Source organism: Mchenga conophoros, linkage group LG16, assembly GCF_057382185.1.
Source record: "Mchenga conophoros isolate Kocher_MC1m ecotype Shallow Benthic linkage group LG16, M_conophoros_male_GT1.1, whole genome shotgun sequence".
Lineage (NCBI taxonomy): Eukaryota > Metazoa > Chordata > Actinopteri > Cichliformes > Cichlidae > Mchenga > Mchenga conophoros.
In genome coordinates, this window is record NC_140541.1 from 31,783,542 (window position 1) to 31,802,107 (window position 18,566).

General features: G+C 41.4%; 1 protein-coding gene across 1 annotated transcript; it reads left to right on the forward strand.

Moving 5' to 3' along the window:
* The first annotated feature begins 35 nt into the window (after positions 1 to 35).
* Positions 36 to 18,345, forward strand: LOC146557096 (actin-related protein 3-like). The gene is made up of 12 exons (XM_085249027.1): positions 36 to 256; positions 7,775 to 7,830; positions 7,989 to 8,113; positions 8,533 to 8,643; positions 8,856 to 8,951; positions 9,671 to 9,778; positions 11,142 to 11,285; positions 12,517 to 12,690; positions 13,288 to 13,380; positions 14,371 to 14,496; positions 15,985 to 16,068; positions 17,403 to 18,345. The coding sequence occupies exons 1-12, from the start codon at positions 213 to 215 to the stop codon at positions 17,496 to 17,498; spliced, it is 1,257 nt and encodes a 418-aa protein (XP_085105153.1). The 5' UTR covers positions 36 to 212; the 3' UTR covers positions 17,499 to 18,345.
* The last annotated feature ends 221 nt before the right edge of the window (positions 18,346 to 18,566 follow it).

Below are 18,566 nucleotides of genomic sequence, written 5' to 3' on the forward strand. Positions count from 1 at the left end.
CAGCTCCGCGTCCCTGCCTGCGTCGCTCTGCCCGGCCTCCGCCATCTTGCCTCTCCCTGCCTGCCAGAAGCCGAGTGCGGAAGTGGAAAACGGCAGTGTGCGGGGCTTAGGGTTCCGCCTGTGGACGGCCAGCCAGATCCTCCAGCCGACACAGCCAGCTTTCCATCATATCTTAACGGTTTCGTAGCGCGCCAGAGACCCGGGGGGCAGAGATGGCTGGACGGTTACCGGCGTGTGTTGTCGACTGCGGCACAGGGTAAGCTGTTTAGTTCGGACCGCCGTGCAGGCAGACGGGCAGCCCGGGGGCTGAGGGGGCTGTCAGTGTCAGCAGGGGCAGCAGCCATGGGTGTGTGTCTGTGTACACTCACAGCTGGGCAGCGAGCGAACATGCTAACAGCGACTTATTACTGCTTATTATCGGGAGCTTCAGGGTTAGTTTAAACGCCTTCCTGTTCTGGTTCTCCTTCCTGCCGCTCAGGTGGTGTTTTCTGGTGCAGACCTGAGGCAGGAAGGGTTCCCCTCATTCATCTGGAGCTGGAAAATCTGCACCTCCGCTCTCATGATAATATCTGATGCTAATAAGATAAAATTTTCTTTGCTTGTGTTTGCTCCCACTTTAAAAAAAAAAAAAGATTGTAAAAACGAGTGTAATTCATAAATCTCTTTGCTCACTAATTTGGGATTGAGCATGCGCGGTACTACTTCCTACACAGCCTACACTTCCTCATTCACGTTTTTTAGTCCATATATGGTCGTCTCTCGGCATCCGAGCGTGGTTTTTTTTTTTATTAACTTCTCTAATTTCGCCTCTTTTACCGGTCCGACGATTCTTCTCATAACGACTTGATCTCGCAGATAAAAACATCTAAAACTTTGGCATCGGATGTTGTGTTAGAGGACAGAGGGGAAAAAAACAGAGAAAGACAATCTGAGCTCCTCCTGCAGCTCCTTGCATTGATCAGAGTACTGCTGTGCAATGCTCTTGGAATTTTGGTATCAATCCCATAAAGTAAATACAGGGCTAGCTTTGCAAATATTAATGCCGATACTTTTAACTTATAAAGCCAGGTTATGTAGAGGAGAGCAGTCTGTCATCCATTATGAGATGAATCATTAATTTGCAAATTCTGAACGTATTTTAATCACCACCAAATCACTGTCATTTTTACTTTACACAATAACTAGCTACAACAGAACAAAACACACCTTTCTCCCCTATCCTGCAATCGCTCTCTGATTTATTTATTTATTTTTTAATTTGGTTGAAGCTAACAGATTTTTCTCACATGCTATCTAAGTATTACAGCCATGTCTATAAATATTTGGACAGCGACACAGTTTTTTTTGTGAATTTGTAGCTCAACGCTGCCATGATGGAAATGATTTTGTATGCGTGGTTTTAATGGAAATGCTGTGTTAGGTGTCAACAGCCTAATTTTGGGTGCAGACTTTCTGTTAGATGATGCATTAAACCATGCATGACATTTGAAAAATGCTGTTTCCTTTTCTATGAAGGAGGAAGGAAAGAGTTAGAGTCAGTATTGAAACATGGTCAAATTTATTTTAGTCTTGTGGGATATGAGAATGTTTTGTCATTTTCCAGGCTCATAGGTAATTGGAAATAAAATAAAATGTTAACAATTAGCTGAAGTTTTGGAAAGGGATGATTCTGAAAGATATTGTTCAGCTGTACTGTTCCCTTTTGGGGACTTTGGGGGGGAAATGAGGTCAGTCCATAAGTATTTGGACAGTAAAACAACTTCAGGGTTTTTTCCTGCTTTAAAAAATGTTGACATCCACCAAATAAATGCTGGCTCTTCACAGAAGGAAAATCACCAAGACTGTGAGAAAAGTGTAGCCTTTTTACTCAAGCTGAAGTCATACTCATGTGCATGGCCACCCTGAAAGAACACTTTGGAGAAAGTTTTTATTAAAAACGTTGTTACTGTTGCCACTCCAGTTCATGTGAAATGAAGCAGTCAGGATGTGCTGAAAGTTCTACAAATCTGAAGAAATTATTGCATTAACTCCCTTGGAACTGCTGCCCCTTTCACACGCTGCAAAAACTATAAATGAAAGGATTGTTTTTAATGATTGAACCACGCGATGAGTTGTAAAGATGAGCAGGACTGTTTTCTTTTTTATGAATGAGGAAGGAAGGCGTTAAAAAGTCTTTCTGTGAATTATATTTTTAAACCTTTGCTTTTTTTGTGCCCTAAAAACATGTTTACAACATTACAGCTGACATCATTTCCATAATGCTGCTTCATAAATGCTGCATGATGCATTTAAGGGCAGATGTTCTTTAATATTCCTGTTTAGGACATGCTGCAGGTTTACAGTTAAAGGTGATAGAAAAAATACACAAAAGTGTTTAGGGGGGAAAATAAAAAAAGAAATTAGGATGGTTTTCTGAGGTGAAGGTTTTGGTTGTTGGAAGCATCTTGTGTGTGTGATTATACACAGAAGAACAGTTGATCTAATGTTTCTGGTCATTTGATGAACAAAATGAATCTAAATGTGAAAAGAAAATGATTACAAACTGGTGAAAGGTTAAAAGATCTTTGGTGGGCACCACAGTGCATTCAAAATGCACCAACTGAGTCGTGATAGGAGTGCAGCTTTATGTAATGGCTTGTTTGAAATATTAAAATTGACTGTGCAGCCATTTTCAGAGGCTCAAACGCTGCAAGAACGTGAACAGTAACAAACAGAGGGAGGTGTTTTTTTTATCCTAACTACCTGCAGCCCTGGCTAAAAGGTGGTGCCGGTGTGATAGGTGTGCTTGCTCTGTTAATCTGGGCTAAACGTGCCATGCATTGCTTGCATGTGGAGGCTTGAACTCGTCACAGTGTATACAGCTCGTATCAGCAGCCTGCCTATCCCCTCAGGTTGTTAACCAATCTACTGCAGCGAAATCTGTGAGCTAATTTCTCCTCAGCGAGCAGACTGCTTCATAATAACCCTCACGTTCCACTTTTATACCCATGCAAACCTCTGACCAGAAGAAAGAAGAGTTTTCTATTTTTCCAAGTAGAAACTTTGCGGCGGAGGCACACAGTGCCAGCTGTGGGCAGATGTTTTACAGCTCTGATGGGGCTCAGCAGCTGCCTCTGACTAATACAGTGACCGCTTCACATCCTTTTACACATCATCAGGCCTCTGAGTGGCCAAGATGATATTATCAGATTAGACTGAAAGAAGCTCAGTCACAGTCATACTTGTTTTTTGGTTTTTTTGGACACCAAAGCTTCCTTAAAAAAAACAATCGCAGGTGTTGCAGCTGAAGTTTGGGTGGAGTCTTCTGTCTGAAGCAACCTGTGGGGGTCTCCTGACATGAGTTCAGCGGTGTCATAAATAAAGCTCATGCTGGACTTAAAAACTGTGTTTTCCAATAAAAATAAAGGATAATTTAGCTAAAGGCAGCATAAAACCTGCAGCTCGTGTTGTCCTGTGCAACGATGTGTCCGCTGTCGTGCTGGGTGACGTGCTTTTTTCTTTCTTTTTTTTTTTAAATTTAAAAGCGTGTCCGGGCAGGTCAAAGTAGGCAAGCTAGGACGGCTCTGTGGAATGAAGGTTTTCAGAGGACTGTTGTTGTTACACATGTGATACAGCTGTTTGTTTTTACGATTGCCAGCACAGGGTTTTTCATTTTTAGCTGTGTCCAAGGCAATAAAACCCTGAATCGTGGTCATTTTTGTGATGAAATTTTGAAAGTTTATTTTCTTTAAATAAATGGGAAGTTGAGGTTTAGGAGGTGGATCAGGTTAGTGGTTTTATTGGTTCTCATTTTTCTCAGAAGTTTAGTTTTCTAGTGTTTATTCACACACTTATAGTTTTAAACAGCTCTTTGTGTCGCAGAATAATGTTTGTGTGAGTGTTACTCGTATCATAAAGTGCTTTGAGTGCTTGAAAAACTAGAGAAATGCAGTATTAACAGAGTCTGTTTACCATTCAAAGTTTGAAGCCATCACTTGTAACATGTGTCAGATCATCATCATTAATAACTCTGTAGCTGTGACTTTAACAACATGAATGTGACTAATTACGCACTGATGAAGGAAATTAAGTTGCACAACATTTTTTATGGCAACTTTTGTCAGCTCACTCTTTTCCTTAATCAAGCAGCATAAATCTTTAAGGTTTCCTCAGAGACAAACAGCTCCAGTGCTTTCCAAATGGCGACCCTTGGGATTTTGTGTCAGTTAAATATTATCACTGTAAGCACACAAAAAGTAATGAATGATATTCAAATTTACTGCATTGCTGAAGACCGTTTGCCTTCTCCTCTCGCTGTCTGAAGCATACACTCTGGAAAAGATGAACCTAGCTTCCAGGTATCTTAAACGATCACTTTTTAATGGCCACTAGGGGGCGAGAAATGTGTTTGCAAAAGGACTTCCAGTCCTAGAAAAGTCTGAAGACCTCTGTAAACACTTGCCTGACTAGTGACTGTTGTGACGTCATGTCCAATGTTAAAACACCAAGATGGTGACGACGAAACTGCTTAGCTCAAGTTTTCGTAACGGGATGTCAGTGGGTGATGTCATAGCAGCTATGGGATACATTGCTGCCTGATTCACAGTCACTCATATGTCAGCAGTGCTTTCCATGAGCGTTTCTGCTGCTCCTTCTTGGCCTGACTGAGGTCCAGAGGGATGCTGCTCACTCACAACGACACGGTAAATCAAATCCTGCTTTATCATCCTTTGTGACCCTGATGATTCTAATTTACAACACAAACATCCTAATTATAGATTCAAATTCACTGAGGTCATAGCTCACATGAGGTGATTTCCCACAGACTCACGTCACTGTTTTTGACTTTGAGATAAACTTTCACAATGCAATAAAGGCAAAAAATATATTTTGAAATTTTCATTCATTGTTATGTTTTTGTTTTTTTTTTTTATTTGTTTTTTTTTTGTGAAAGGAGCCATTTAGGATGTAAAACAAACTGAAAGCACCACACTTACATTTCATCACGAAGAAAGAAACTGTGCGTTCACCGCACCTGTTCACACTTCTTCTCTGTTTGGGCTCCACCAGCCGAGAAACTCGTTGCTAGCTTTGTGTGCTGTTGGTGCAGGTGAAGCTGTCTGCAAAGCAGCCCTCAGTTTCAGGCTGTGGTTTTAATGCTGTGGCTGGTGGGTGCAGTTATCTGTTCTGTGTGGCTTAAAATAACTTTGACTAAACCAAAATTCATGCGATAAGCTGCATGGTCTCTTAATAACTCTGCCTCAGTTTGTCGCTGTGAGTGTCTAAAGTACAAAAATCTGAGCTCATGTTAAGTAAAAATATTGAGTCTGCTGAGTCTCACCTGACAATTCAGTAAAAAGAGACACAGCAGACATGGTGACATCATACAGTAGGTCTCCAGGCTCCAGGAGCACAGGTTTGGTGGGTTTCCCTCCGAGTTTCTGCTGTGCTGTTTTTTTCTGGCTGCACCTTAAAACAAATAAAAATCTGTGCTGGCCAGAGCTCTGTTAATATTTCAATGTGCTGTACAGATAAAGTGTGAAGATGCCAGATAAGATTTTACCGTATAACCAAAAGTTGTTGAGCTGAAGCGGAAAAGAGAGAACTGGGTGGTGTTTTCACTCTTGCCTGTCAGCTCGTACCTCTTGCTGTCAGAGGACTTTAACTTTATTTGACCCCAGAAACATAAATCAGATGGTGGAGCACATCTGCCTAGCTGTGAAGCAGAGTTTCCCTTTTTGTCTCCCAGCTACACAGACATGCGTAGATCTGCAGAACATGTGGGCTTTCTAACGGGGATTTTTATTTTTTACATTTTTCTTGCACATTTTTCACAAGTTATCAGGACGATTTAGTTATGTTTATGTAAAAGCTGATGTTTTCTCACAGGCTTTGGCAATGAGATCAGACAAAACAAGCGGTTAAAAGCGGGTTTTTTTATTTCTATGTTCACCATCCCAGCCGGTTTCTTCTTAATCGTACATCTCTGCTTCCTGTCTGTATTTACTCTACACAAACTGCAGCGTTTCCTGTGCATCAGAAGGTGCTGTGCAGGAAAAAGAAACCTGTGATTGGAAAGGAAACTCAAAAGCCATCATAACTGTCTTACAGGGTAAATATTCTAAATAGATGTTTGTTCCTGGATAAATCTCCTGAGGTTCATCGTCTCATTTTAAGGAGTTTCAGTGAAATATTACAGCAGCTTGAGGTCAAACAAATCTAATGAATTCATCTGTAGGTGAAAAAATTTAGAAAATATGGGAGAAGTGATGACATCATTGAACATATTTTGTTCACAGTTCAATTTTTATTTTTATAGCCATAGTTCAGAACAACAGTTGCTTAAAGGTGTTTTATATTGTAAGGTATAGACGGTACAATCAGATGATCGGCTGTGAGTAGCTTCTGGTGACTGTGGGGAGGATGAACTTCACGAAGAGCACAAAACCTCAGATAGAACCAGGCTCAGAGAGGGGCAGCCATAAGCTTCGGGCTGTTTTAGCAAGTTCCCATTTTACTTTTGGAAACTGTAGAAGTAAGACAGCAGTCTGAGAGAGAAATGCTCTGTTACGATAATAAGATACTGTGAGGTCTTTAAGAGTTTGAATGAATGAATTCCAGTCTAGAAGTAAAAAGTACATAAACTAATTTTTCAACATCACTCTGAGACGGGGATGTTTCTAATTTTTCTAACAATAATCATCAAATGAAAGAAAGCAGTCCTACATTTTTAATTAATCTACACATTGAAGAACATATACTAGTCCAAAATGACTAAAAGATTCCTCACAGTATTGCTGGATTCCAAGGTCATGCCATCCAGAGTCAGTATGATTAGCAATGGTGTTTAGAAGTAGAAAATTAGGCCATTATGTCTGTAAGAGGTGTCTGTAGTTAAACTAATTTATTAATGTAAACTGGTCTCGTAGGTAAATATAGGTGGGTATCATCTGATTAGCATTTAGTTAAATGTTTATTTACATTTAAATATTTTTTATATTTTAATAATATTTGTTCCTGATTTCTTATGAAGAAGATCAAAAGCGAGCAGCCTCATATGAATCTTATCTTTAAAGTTGGTATTTGAGTCGTATTTTTAGCACATTTGTTGTGCCATAACTTCAGCGTCTTTGAGATACTGCTGATGTCCTTCCGGCTCCTCGTTTTGCAAAGATGAATTCAAAGCAGCCACTGTTGTGACCAGGATGTGGTTTGTTTTGCCCGCGGTGCTCTGGCATTCGTCAGCAGGGTCCTCTATCGGTCCCTCGGGCCTTGTGTGCAGGAAGTACAGGAGCCCTGAGCCGGGATCACATCTGGTTCACATGTGCCTGCGAAACATTGTTCAAACAGAGGAGAGACAGTTGTAAACTCAGTTCTTTGATGTTAAATCTGAAGGTGTGCTCTCTCAGGATCAGCCATTCTTAAATCTTAAACATCTTAAGTCATTTATCATGCTTACAGATTCTCTCGTACTGCAGCAACGCTGCAAATGCAGCTGCCCGAGTTATATGAAAGACGCTTGATTTCCTTGACAAACATAGACGAACATAGTTGACCAATACAGCATGAATGGCTCTTTCAGGGGGCTCCCATTAGCAATCCCCAGAGTCGCTGCTGCTTTTGGCACCCACCCAGTGCGCCTGAGGGACAGTGACGCCATTGATCAAAACGATAGGGCCAGAAATAATCTTTACTGAAGGAAAAGGCCTCGCATACAAATGCAGTTCCAACAGACTCGATGTCCATGACGTGCAGCCTGTTTCCCTGTAGTGAAACTGATTGTTGTCTGTTGCAGTTACACCAAACTGGGGTATGCAGGGAACACAGAGCCACAGTTCATCATTCCATCATGTGAGTATTTTGCATCCTACGTATTTAAACCAATTCCGCCAACGGGCCTCTGCAAATGTTTGACATTATTCCACTTTTCTAATGTCTTTAGTCATAAAATGCACCAGATTTTATCAGTTTATTTTCTTTCTCTGTTTAATTCTCTCTTTTCTCGTCAGGTATCGCCATCAAAGAGTCGGCCAAGGTCGGGGACCAGGCCCAGCGTAGGATGATGAAGGGGGTGGATGATTTGGACTTCTACATCGGAGATGAAGCCATAGACAAACCCACGTATTCCACTAAGGTACGAGACCTTTAGAGGAATACAGAGAATCCCGGTCGATGTGAATTTCATCTAAACAAGGAGAGATTGGATATTTTATCAAGGCTCAAGCTGGGCTACTTGGTTTTGGGGTGCATCGTGTAGATGTTTCTCTGTACCCGAGACAGACTAACAGCTTGTGAAGAGGCAGACTCAGGCAGCACTCCCTTCTATTTTTAATTTGTGAGAACTGCAGGCTGAGCTGGACTCCCAGAGCTAAAAAGTGGGATAGATGAGACTGTAGGAGTATCTAAATTTAGTGGATGGTCTGTGACTTTGCTGAGGGTTCAGCTGTTGAGTGTTTGGAGGCTGAGGAAGGAGAGCTGCCATCTTTAGCTTCCCAGAATAGGTTTCTGTAAAGTCACTAATGTCACTCATTAAACTGAGCTTTGTTGCAACAGTGGCCCATCCGTCACGGCATTGTGGAGGACTGGGATCTAATGGAGCGCTTCATGGAGCAGATCATCTTTAAGTACCTGAGGGCCGAACCTGAGGACCACTACTTCCTGTTGGTAAGAGTCTTAAACACAGGGCCTCTCCAGTGATGTTAAACATTCAGTTTAACTGCAACAGTCACTTCTTAGAAAGATAAAGATAAATGAATTTAATGCTCTGCCATGAATATGTTTGAGTATTTGTAGATCTGTGTTAGTGTTTTTGATCTGCAGAGTTTTACTGTTAGGTCCAGACTTGAGTCTAACTGTACCACATCCTGTGTTTGCAGACGGAGCCTCCACTGAACACACCAGAAAACCGAGAGTACACTGCCGAGATCATGTTCGAGTCCTTCAACGTACCGGGGCTCTACATCGCTGTGCAGGTCAGGCTCCCTTACCCTAGAGCTCTAGTTTGTTTGTTTAACTGTGGAGGCATGTTTGTGTCTTTATTTTGCAGTGAAGACTAGAATTAATTCAACTGCACAGGGGGTAACTTTATATAGGAGTGTAAAGTTTGCAATAATAGGGTCCTGGAAACTTTATAGGGCAGGTGGCTCCAGCTGGTAGCTGTCAGCTAGTTGGCCTCTGTGTGCTGTTGGAACCATTTGGAACATTTTTAATGATGTTATTCATCAACAAAAAGGCCGCTGTGGGGTTAATTGTACTAACAGACCGTATAAAAAGTCTGTGCTTCAGATTACTGAGTGAAATTCTGGAGTTTTATTTGCACTAATTAGCAGGTATCTGTTCCTGTGTGACGCGCCCATACTGATACTGATATCTCAGTGTGAGATTCAGTTCAACATAAAGCAAAACTTGAGATTCTGAAATGGATTTTACTTAAAATATTTTTAATGTAGCGTTTGTTTTGTATGTTCTATTATAAAGACACAAACGAGCCTCCGTGTGTGAACAGAATATGAATGTATATGGAGGAATTTGAAAGGTTCAGTTATAGCATGTCTGTTTTGAATAACTTTTCATATCATGTGATCATGTGACCATGTTTAGTTCACAGCAGTGTGTCACGATCACTAGCACTGCTGAAGTGTGAACATACTGTGAAGTGTGTGACATTCCCGTGTGTATGTGTGCGCGACAGGCTGTGCTCGCTCTAGCTGCCTCCTGGACATCCAGACAGGTCGGGGAGAGGACGCTGACGGGTACCGTCATCGACAGCGGAGACGGCGTCACCCACGTCATCCCTGTGGTGAGTATACAGATCACGCCATTGAAGGACACTCATCCCTGAGCTGCACTTATTTTTGTTTTCTGTTCATTAGAAGAAAATAGAAAGTTTCAGAGGGGAAGAATCGACAAGGCAACCGAGAAATGTTTTGTGAAACATGAAATGAAAGTGATGGTTTGAAAGCTTAAAATTAAAACATTTCTGATTCATTTCTGATCTGTTTACCCACCTCAGTTCATTTGAAGTAAAGACAATCATTTAAAAAACATTTAAAAATCGAGCAGTGGAGGGTCTGGTGTTTCTTTTTTGCTCAGTGAAGGTAAAATGGGAACAGAGCAGAGTTCTAGTATAACTTCCAATGTGCACGAAGAACCAGCAACACTTTTGTTTATAGACCGAGTTTATATGATTGGTGTGTTTCGACATGTGGCTTTCATTACTGAAGTCGTGCCTGAAAGCGCTGCTCTTTTCTTATAAATGTACCTTTTATCATTTTTTTTGTTCTGTAATTTACTGTTTATGTGAAAATTAAACATATTTTTTTGCATTTCCTCGTAGCTTTTCCCTGTTTTCCCCTTTTCACCAGGCTCCTTAACTGTTTTTTTCCCCTTTCTGCCTTCAGTGTGCACTACTACCTTATTGCAGAACCTCTTTTATTGAAACGATCCATCTTGATGTGTATATGAGACGTGAAATGTCGAGTTTCTAATATAAATCAGAAAACAAAAGTCCAGAATTTAATCTGATATCTTAAAAAAGCAAACAGTTTCGGAAATGCGTTTTTAAACCTTTGGAGAAACTAACCACTCACATGCATCTACTTCCTGGTTCAATGACTAACCAAACCAAATGTTTTCTAGTGTGTGCTTTAGGAGTTAAATGGAGTTTAATGTCATGTGTACAGGAAGCAAGTACACTGTTTTTGTTCATTAAAAAATGCTCCTGTGCTAATTTTAATCAATTATTTCTACAGCGTTTTAATTGATTGCTGTTTTCATTATGGTCATTTGTAACTGTTAATAAAAACAGATGGCTTTCATTTACCTGTGATGCAGAGCAGCAGTGTATGTTTCTTTGAAGTCTTATAGACCGTGTGCAGTGTTTATATATTTTTCCATTTTGCTGAGTAACCGGATAGTGCCGATTTTAAAAAGTAGGGCAGAGTGTCTCGGAGGCTGGAAGAAATTACTCAGTTTGAGGAAATGTGCTTGCAGAATTCGTTCTGAGGCTGAATCAGCGAGTCTGCTGAGCACGCTCACGTCTCCGTGGGGCCTCGCAGATGTGATGGAAAAACACATCCAGCTTTAGCCGCTGGAATCTCTGTTTGGTTGCAGATTGTATGACATCCTCTGTCTTTCTTTCTCCACCTGTCTCTTTCTCTTAGGCTGAAGGTTATGTAATTGGCAGCTGTATAAAGCACATTCCCATCGCAGGGCGAGACATCACCTACTTCACCCAGCAGCTCCTGAGGGAGAGAGAGATCGGCATCCCGCCGGAGCAGTCGCTGGAGACGGCCAAGGCAGTGAAGGTACAGCTCCAGCTCCCACCGCCGCCTCTGCGGGGGAGGCTGTTATTATAGTTATTCAATGTGTCAGCAGTGGCATGCAACATGTTGGTCTCCTGTGGCTGTAGAGGCTGAAAGCATCCCCTTGCTCTCTCTTTGCTCTCACACACAACAACACGCTCAGTGTGGTGATAATGTTATTGAAGAATGTTCTACTGACAGTCATTAAAATATCATTGTCATACTGCTGAATAGCTACAACAAAGACAAACTGCAGCATTCAAATGCAATATTGTGTTTTAGTGTAAAAGGATCGGCAGTGTTATATCTGTATAGCCCGAATTTTCTGTTTCTGTGCACAACAGAAGCTGAACGCTGTTTAAAAAAAAAAAACAACAGTATGAGACTAATTTCACTCCTTAGATTAAAATGCTTCAGCTGAAAAAGAGCCGGGGCACTCGAGCTCCGTTTGCTGCAGTGACAGCACCGGACTCCGCTGAATTATTTTTTAAATCAGGGAACAAAGTGGGACTGCACTGCATTTATCTCACAGTGACAGCAGGTGGCGCCATCAGTCTGTCTCAGGCAGCAGGCGTCCTTCACACACAGTTTCCCTGAAACTCAGCCTGAGACGATTCCTTGTGGGACACAGACGGCACACTTCAATATTTTCTCTGTTTTTTGCAGCTAAATTTGTGTCTCAAGAATTCATTATTTTTTCCTCCAATTAATTTTCCAACTTTCCCGGTCACGGATTGATGTGACTTTTATGTTAATGCTCTTTCTTTTATTTTTCCTCCCTCTGTCAGTCACTATATTTTCTTGATTTGCCCCATTTCTCCATGTTTCCTCTATGTTTATTAAACAGCTTGTTATCCAGGACTTTGTTCTGGATGTCAGGGGCCATTCTTCATTACCCCGAAACAGAAAACAAGAAATGAAGTGAACTGAAATAATTAACATTAGCACTGTCTGTCGTGCATATTGCCTATCGTGTCTGGAAATGTTAATTCCGGTGCCTCCTGGTGTGCTGGCACAGTGTACCCCAGTCCCTGCAAATCAAAATAATGAGTATGGGGCGCTGTTAGTGCTGCACGATTCAAATGTGTCGGTGCCTAATGTTCCTATCACTCCGGCATTACAACCCATGATAATAGAAGCTGTGACACAAATAGAGCCGCGATGATTAAGTTGGCAGATTCTGCTTTCTGTGACCTGATATAACACAACTTTTTCCTGTTGCTCTGACCACCAGGAGCGGTTCAGCTACGTGTGCCCGGATCTAGTCAAAGAGTTCCAGAAGTACGACACGGACGGCTCCAAGTGGATCAAGCAGTACACCGGCATCAACGCAATTAGCAAGAAGGAGTTCACCATCGACGTGGGCTACGAGCGCTTCCTGGGACCCGAGATCTTCTTCCACCCAGAGGTCTGTCTGTGCCGTGCAAATCATGAAACGCAAATTTGACCTGCTGTTTGTCGCAATTGGGTGCTGAGACATGTGGGAAATTGTGGTGTCAATATAGGAGTTTATCAGGATTGTTTACACATGCACTTAAAGACAAAATGTTAAATTAAAGGGAATTTGTGAGTTTGTTTACTTTACTTTGCAAGTTAGTAAGCAGCTAGTTTGACACACAAAGCTGTGGGGAAACCAGTGTGTGTCCTGCTGTTATGCTGCTCTGCTGCAAACTTGCAGGACTGTAAAGAAACAAGTCTGAGGTGTTCTGCTGGATAAACTATTAAAGAGCCCAAAAATTAAACAAATGAACACACGCCCCCAGTCCCACGACATTATTTGGCATGCACAAAGCTCTGATATTTTGTTATGGCTGAATTAGGGTGGCTTGTGAATGTTTTCTGCTGCTCATAAATGCTGATTAGGCGGCTCTGCTGTTACCTCAGTGAACCACCCGTGGTAATTAACTGCACATCTTTGTTTTATACTTTGCTGTTTGAAGGCTACATTTAGTATCTACCTCCACGCTGCACCCGACGACATGTCAACCTTGTTTCTTCCTCCTAGTTTGCCAACCCGGACTTCACCCAGCCCATCTCCGAGGTGGTGGACGAGGTCATCCAGAACTGCCCCATCGATGTCAGGCGTCCTCTCTATAAGGTGAGCTGACACGCATGAAGACCAAACATCTCAAAGAGTGAAAAAATCTGCATTTTTGTAAGACTTATTCACATCATGCTGCTGTTGGGGGGAGAACTGAAGCACACGCTCCTGTTTGTGCGTTTGATGGATTGTTCAGGTAAAAAAAACAACAACAACAACAAAAAAAACAGGTCAAAATAAAAAGATTACAACAGGTGGACATGACACTGGCTGACAGAACAGATGGTGTTCACCATGCTGAGCTCGACTGTTTTCATGAGCCCATGGAATAAAACATGTTTGATATTATCCCAACCCCATAGTGGGAAAAAGACAGACTTAACACGACCATTTGACACCAAACCATCGAGGTAACAGGAGCACGGCACAGCTTTAGCAGACTCACAGCTGTCACATTACATTTTCACTCCATTTTATCATAGCCAAAAAATTATCCAATAAATAGTTTCTTGTATATTTATAGAAAATTGAGCAACAGTGTGATTAATGTTTATTTTTTTTATTAGTAAAAATCATCTTTGTTCAGCATGTGTGTGTTTTCTTTTTGGTAAATCGCTCTAAAATGACGTAAATTAAGGTGGAGAGTTTCCAAAAAGTTCAGTTACGCAACTGTTTATAGGATCATCGTCTTCATTAACACCATATCCATGTTTAATCTTTAAATATCAACATTGGCATGAGTACAGGTATATCTCTTAGAAAGCCAGTATTACTCAGTCTTTTTAAGGGTCTCATGGGAATGTTTGTTTAGTTTGAAAGAGACAGGAGTGAAAAAGTAAGAATCACAAGTCTTGAAATGTTTTTTTTCTTTTTTAAAGCTTTTATTAAAACAAAATCATGTGACGTGATCATTTGTTGGGTTTTAATGCATTTTGAGTTTAGTTTGTAAGAGTCATACAGGCCGCTGGTCGGCTGCAGGTCACTGGTGTTAAGCGTTTGTGTGATTTTTCGTAGCTCTGTAATAGCGGTGTCCTTTTTCTTCCACAGAACGTCGTCCTGTCGGGAGGCTCCACCATGTTCAGGGACTTTGGGCGCCGTCTGCAGAGAGACTTGAAGAGGACGGTCGATGCCCGCCTGAAGATGAGTGAGGAGCTGAGCGGAGGCAAGCTCAAGGTGAGCAGAAAAAATGAATTTACACCGGGCACGGATCGATAGTTCTCAATCAGCTGAATTACAAAACGGCACACAGGTTTATTGAAAGTAGATGAACTGATTTCAACAGCAAATTTCTCCCTATAAAAATCTAATGAGGCTTAAAAAGATTAGAAATATTTCAGGCTCAGGTATGCAGGGCACAGTTTTTTATAGCTCCATAGATGCTCAGGTCATAAAGGTGATTCGTTACGAGCGGACCTGCAGCTGTAAATCTACCTCAGACGGTAGAGGAGCAGCAAGCAGCGACTGCAGCTAATTTAAGGCGGACCAGAATGTTCTGAACCTCAGAATAAATCTCCTCGGTGTGCGTAAGTAGAGCAGGAGCAGGTTCAGGTTTAGCAGAAATGTCCAGAACCTTCTTGAAACACTTATTTAAATCACATGCAGATAAACTTTTAAGTTTTAAGTAATACCAACCTCCTAGCTGTTGATTCAGGTTTCTCTTACTGTACTAAAAAGCTTTCCAATAACTGTTGGAAATGGAGTTTTTCAGTCATGCCAGCTCACGTGACCACAGTCTACACTTAAGTGAATAAATGTGCTGATATCAGAGCGATCCGTCCCTAATTTTAACGTCTTTACACTGAAACCCTTCCAGGCCACACGGTTGCAAACTTGTTAAGTATAATTTTGCACCGTCCTGGACAGCTGGTGGGATCAGGCTTTGTGAGTCAGGATTAGAGAGATATCAGATCAGCAAACTCTTCCTTTTACTCATCTGTGACAAGGTACTCCTGACTCTCTTCTCCATCCACCCCGCCTCAGCTGGACTCTGTTCTTCTCCTCTCCTGTGAACCCTCACAGCTATTTGTCATTAAAAGGTGGAATTACAATTACATTCAAGGAAAACAGGATAGGATCTTCTTGGCCTTGATTTTGTGAAGTTGTTTCAGTTTGATGTCACTTGCTCGATGTCGTTATCCCACATTTATTTATATTAAGATATAGTTGACACACTAGGGGGCACCAGCAATCACAGGTTGTATGTAGATGTTGTCATCACCTGGTTTATTTGTTACATGGGTTGATTAGTGGTGGACGCACCGTAGAAACCACACCCGTATGTTATTGATGGATTCCTGTTCTGCTCAGAAAAGCCCAGTAAATGTGAAAATATTCACAAGTAAAGCATCAGTTACTTTTAAGTATAGTAACTTTTAAGTACTAGTAACTTTGGCTAATTCATAAAGGTCTGAATATAAGGCGGCACTTTCTTTGGTTTATTAAGCTCCAAAAACAAAGTCTTAAACACTGATTTAGATTTTGAAAACATTGAGAAACTGTCAGTCAGGGTTCGTGCACGGTTGCACGGTTTCAAATATAATCTGTGGTGATCAAAGTGACTAATTCTTGTAATGTCACTACTACAGAGTCCTCCCCTGGCTGCATTCACTCTGTAGCTCTCTCAACTTCTGAAATAATCTTTCCTCTGTGTTTCCTCCGCAGCCCAAACCGATCGATGTCCAGGTCATCACTCATCACATGCAGAGATACGCAGTGTGGTTTGGTGGATCAATGTTAGCATCAACTGTAAGTATTTCTCATGTTATCATCATCATCATCATCATGTGGTTAAACTTTATTGCAGGAGAAGGAAATCTGCTTTTAGATTCACCCGCATGTCGGCTTTGCTCCCGTGTGGCATTTAAGGCCACACGCACTTTAGTTAAGCCCTCATTTATTGTGTCGTTTCTTTTAGTCCCTCTGAGTGGAAGTGAGTGCTGTGGGTGGTTGTGACATTTCATTATTCTTTTTCCTCCCCTGTCTCTTGATGAGTTATTTGTGTGAGTGAGGTGGATAATTATATCAGCAGGAAACGTGAGTGGGAGCGGAGGTCTGACAGCTGATTCACCAAAGGCTAATTGATGTTAAAAATCGAATAATCCGATAAGAATAACAATCCTTTTCATGTCTCAGGATTCACAGTTAAAGTTTTGTCGGATAATCGCAAACATCTTGAGTTTGTACCTCGACCCCTGTTTACCCCCGCGGTTTGGTCTAAATTTAGAACCAATATATCGATCAGTCAATCAATCAAACATCACAAAGGAGTCGTGCTTTTAATAAATACACTCCAGTTCAAACCCACTCCAGCACACGTACAGTTCAAACCTCAAACAGTTAATTAAAGAAAAACTAAACTAAGATAAAGCCACAGACTGTATGTAAAAGATGGAAGTACTTTTCAGGTTTGTAAAGTGAAACCTGAGTTTTGAACTTTAAAATAATTTGCACTCTGATCTCTCCCTGAAAAGTTTGAATCTTTCTGCCAAACATAGTAAAGTCCTCCATCATCCTCTGTGTATTTATTACACGTCTGCTATATTGTTATTACAACAGCATTCTTTATAATGACCAGCAGGGGGCGACACTTCTGTTTGCATAAAGATTTCCAGTTGTGTAAGAGAATAAAAATACAGTTTTATTCATCCCAAATTTAGGAAATGTTTGCTCCAGCAGATGTAGTAGTAGTAGTAGTAGTAGTAGTATGGTCATTTATTACAGTCTGCGAAGATCATCCATAGAGTTGGCTAATGGTTTTTCAGTTAAAGGAGAATGGACGGTACCATAACTCGCCTGGTTGAGCAGGTCACCGTGTCATTTCCTGTCAACTCTCTGTACTTCCCTGTTATAGAAATAAGCCCCCAAAATCTCATACTTTTGTCACGATAAGCTACTTTTAGATCTTGGAAGCTTTGTGTTTTGTGCTACTGGATGTTTCACATGAGTTCAGCACCGTGTTTCATCCATGTTTTCAGCGATAACTGTTTAGTTTTCCACCACGCCTCCTGTTTCAGATCTTTGGCTGCTGATTGTTTGCAGTATTTTAAATGTTGACAAGCTCCTGTTTTGTGTTTCCTCAGCCGGAGTTCTACCAGGTGTGCCACACCAAAAAGGACTACGAAGAGATCGGGCCGAGCATCTGCCGCCACAACCCCGTGTTCGGAGTCATGTCCTAACTTTCTGGAGTTTTGCTGGCAGTAGGAGGGTGGGGTGGGGTGCGGGTGGGTCTGAGGCAGTGATGTTAGGCAGCGCTTGGTGGTATGTGGAGGTGTGTGCAAGAATCCAGGAAAAGGAGGAAAGAAAAAAAAAAAAAAAGAGCCCAGACCAAACAGACGGGCTGGAAAACGTGTTGTGAATGTTTTTCCGTTTTCTTGTTTTTCTTTTTGTTCTTTTCATAATGAGGGAAAACAGTCTGTAAGCCAAAATGATTTTAAGACAATTTCTGGATCTGTTGAGTGGCGATGATGATGACGGTGTTGGTGGATGTTGGTGGGATGGTATTTTCCTGACACCAGAACATTATTTATGCGAATAAAACGCGAGCCCAGGCGAGATCTGGTGACTCTCTGAGATCACGCTTAGAACATATTTTTGTCCTTTTTTCTTTCAGCTTCAGCATCTGCCTGTCTGTTTGCATCCTGGGAAGAGCTTGTTTATATTTCATACTAAAGTTTTTATATGTAAAACTTGGGGAAATCAGGGGTTGAAATAATGTTACGAATATCAGTGCCAGCGAGAGACTGTTTTAATCCTCAGTGCAGCTTTGATACGCAGTATTTACTGAATTCGAGTAGGCATTGTTCTTTTATTCCCCGCGTCCTCGCTGTCTGCCCTCTCATTCTTCACACACAGACCACGTCAGGTTTCCAGGAAAGAGAAGTGAAACTGAATAAGGATGACTGTCAGATCAGTATTGTTAGACTAGAAGTCTTTTTTTTTTTATTATTAAATACCAAATTATGAAAAGAATGGGATTTGTGTATTTAATGCAACATTCCAATAAAGGCTCAAATTTGTTTCTAAGCCCCGCTGTCGTCTTTGTGACTCCTTATTAGAGTAAAGCTCAAGTATCCATCTCAAGATTAAGAGGTGACTATGTTAAACTATTTTTAATCCCAGATCGGTCGAAATAGAGTGGTAATAGAAACAAACCCTCGACTGACCACAGTCTTCTCAGGTTTTGGAGTCTTTTAGTCACCCGCCTTCAATCACTGCTCAATCCAACTAGCAACAGTCCCCCAAGG

Excerpts from the sequence above, each read along its gene's own strand:
- LOC146557096 (XM_085249027.1), top strand. The coding sequence starts at position 213 with ATGGCTGGACGGTTACCGGCGTGTGTTGTCGACTGCGGCACAGG. Across the intron at positions 9,779-11,141 it reads TCACCCACGTCATCCCTGTG|GCTGAAGGTTATGTAATTGG; the intron begins GTGAGTATACAG and ends TCTTTCTCTTAG. Across the intron at positions 16,069-17,402 it reads GATCAATGTTAGCATCAACT|CCGGAGTTCTACCAGGTGTG; the intron begins GTAAGTATTTCT and ends GTGTTTCCTCAG.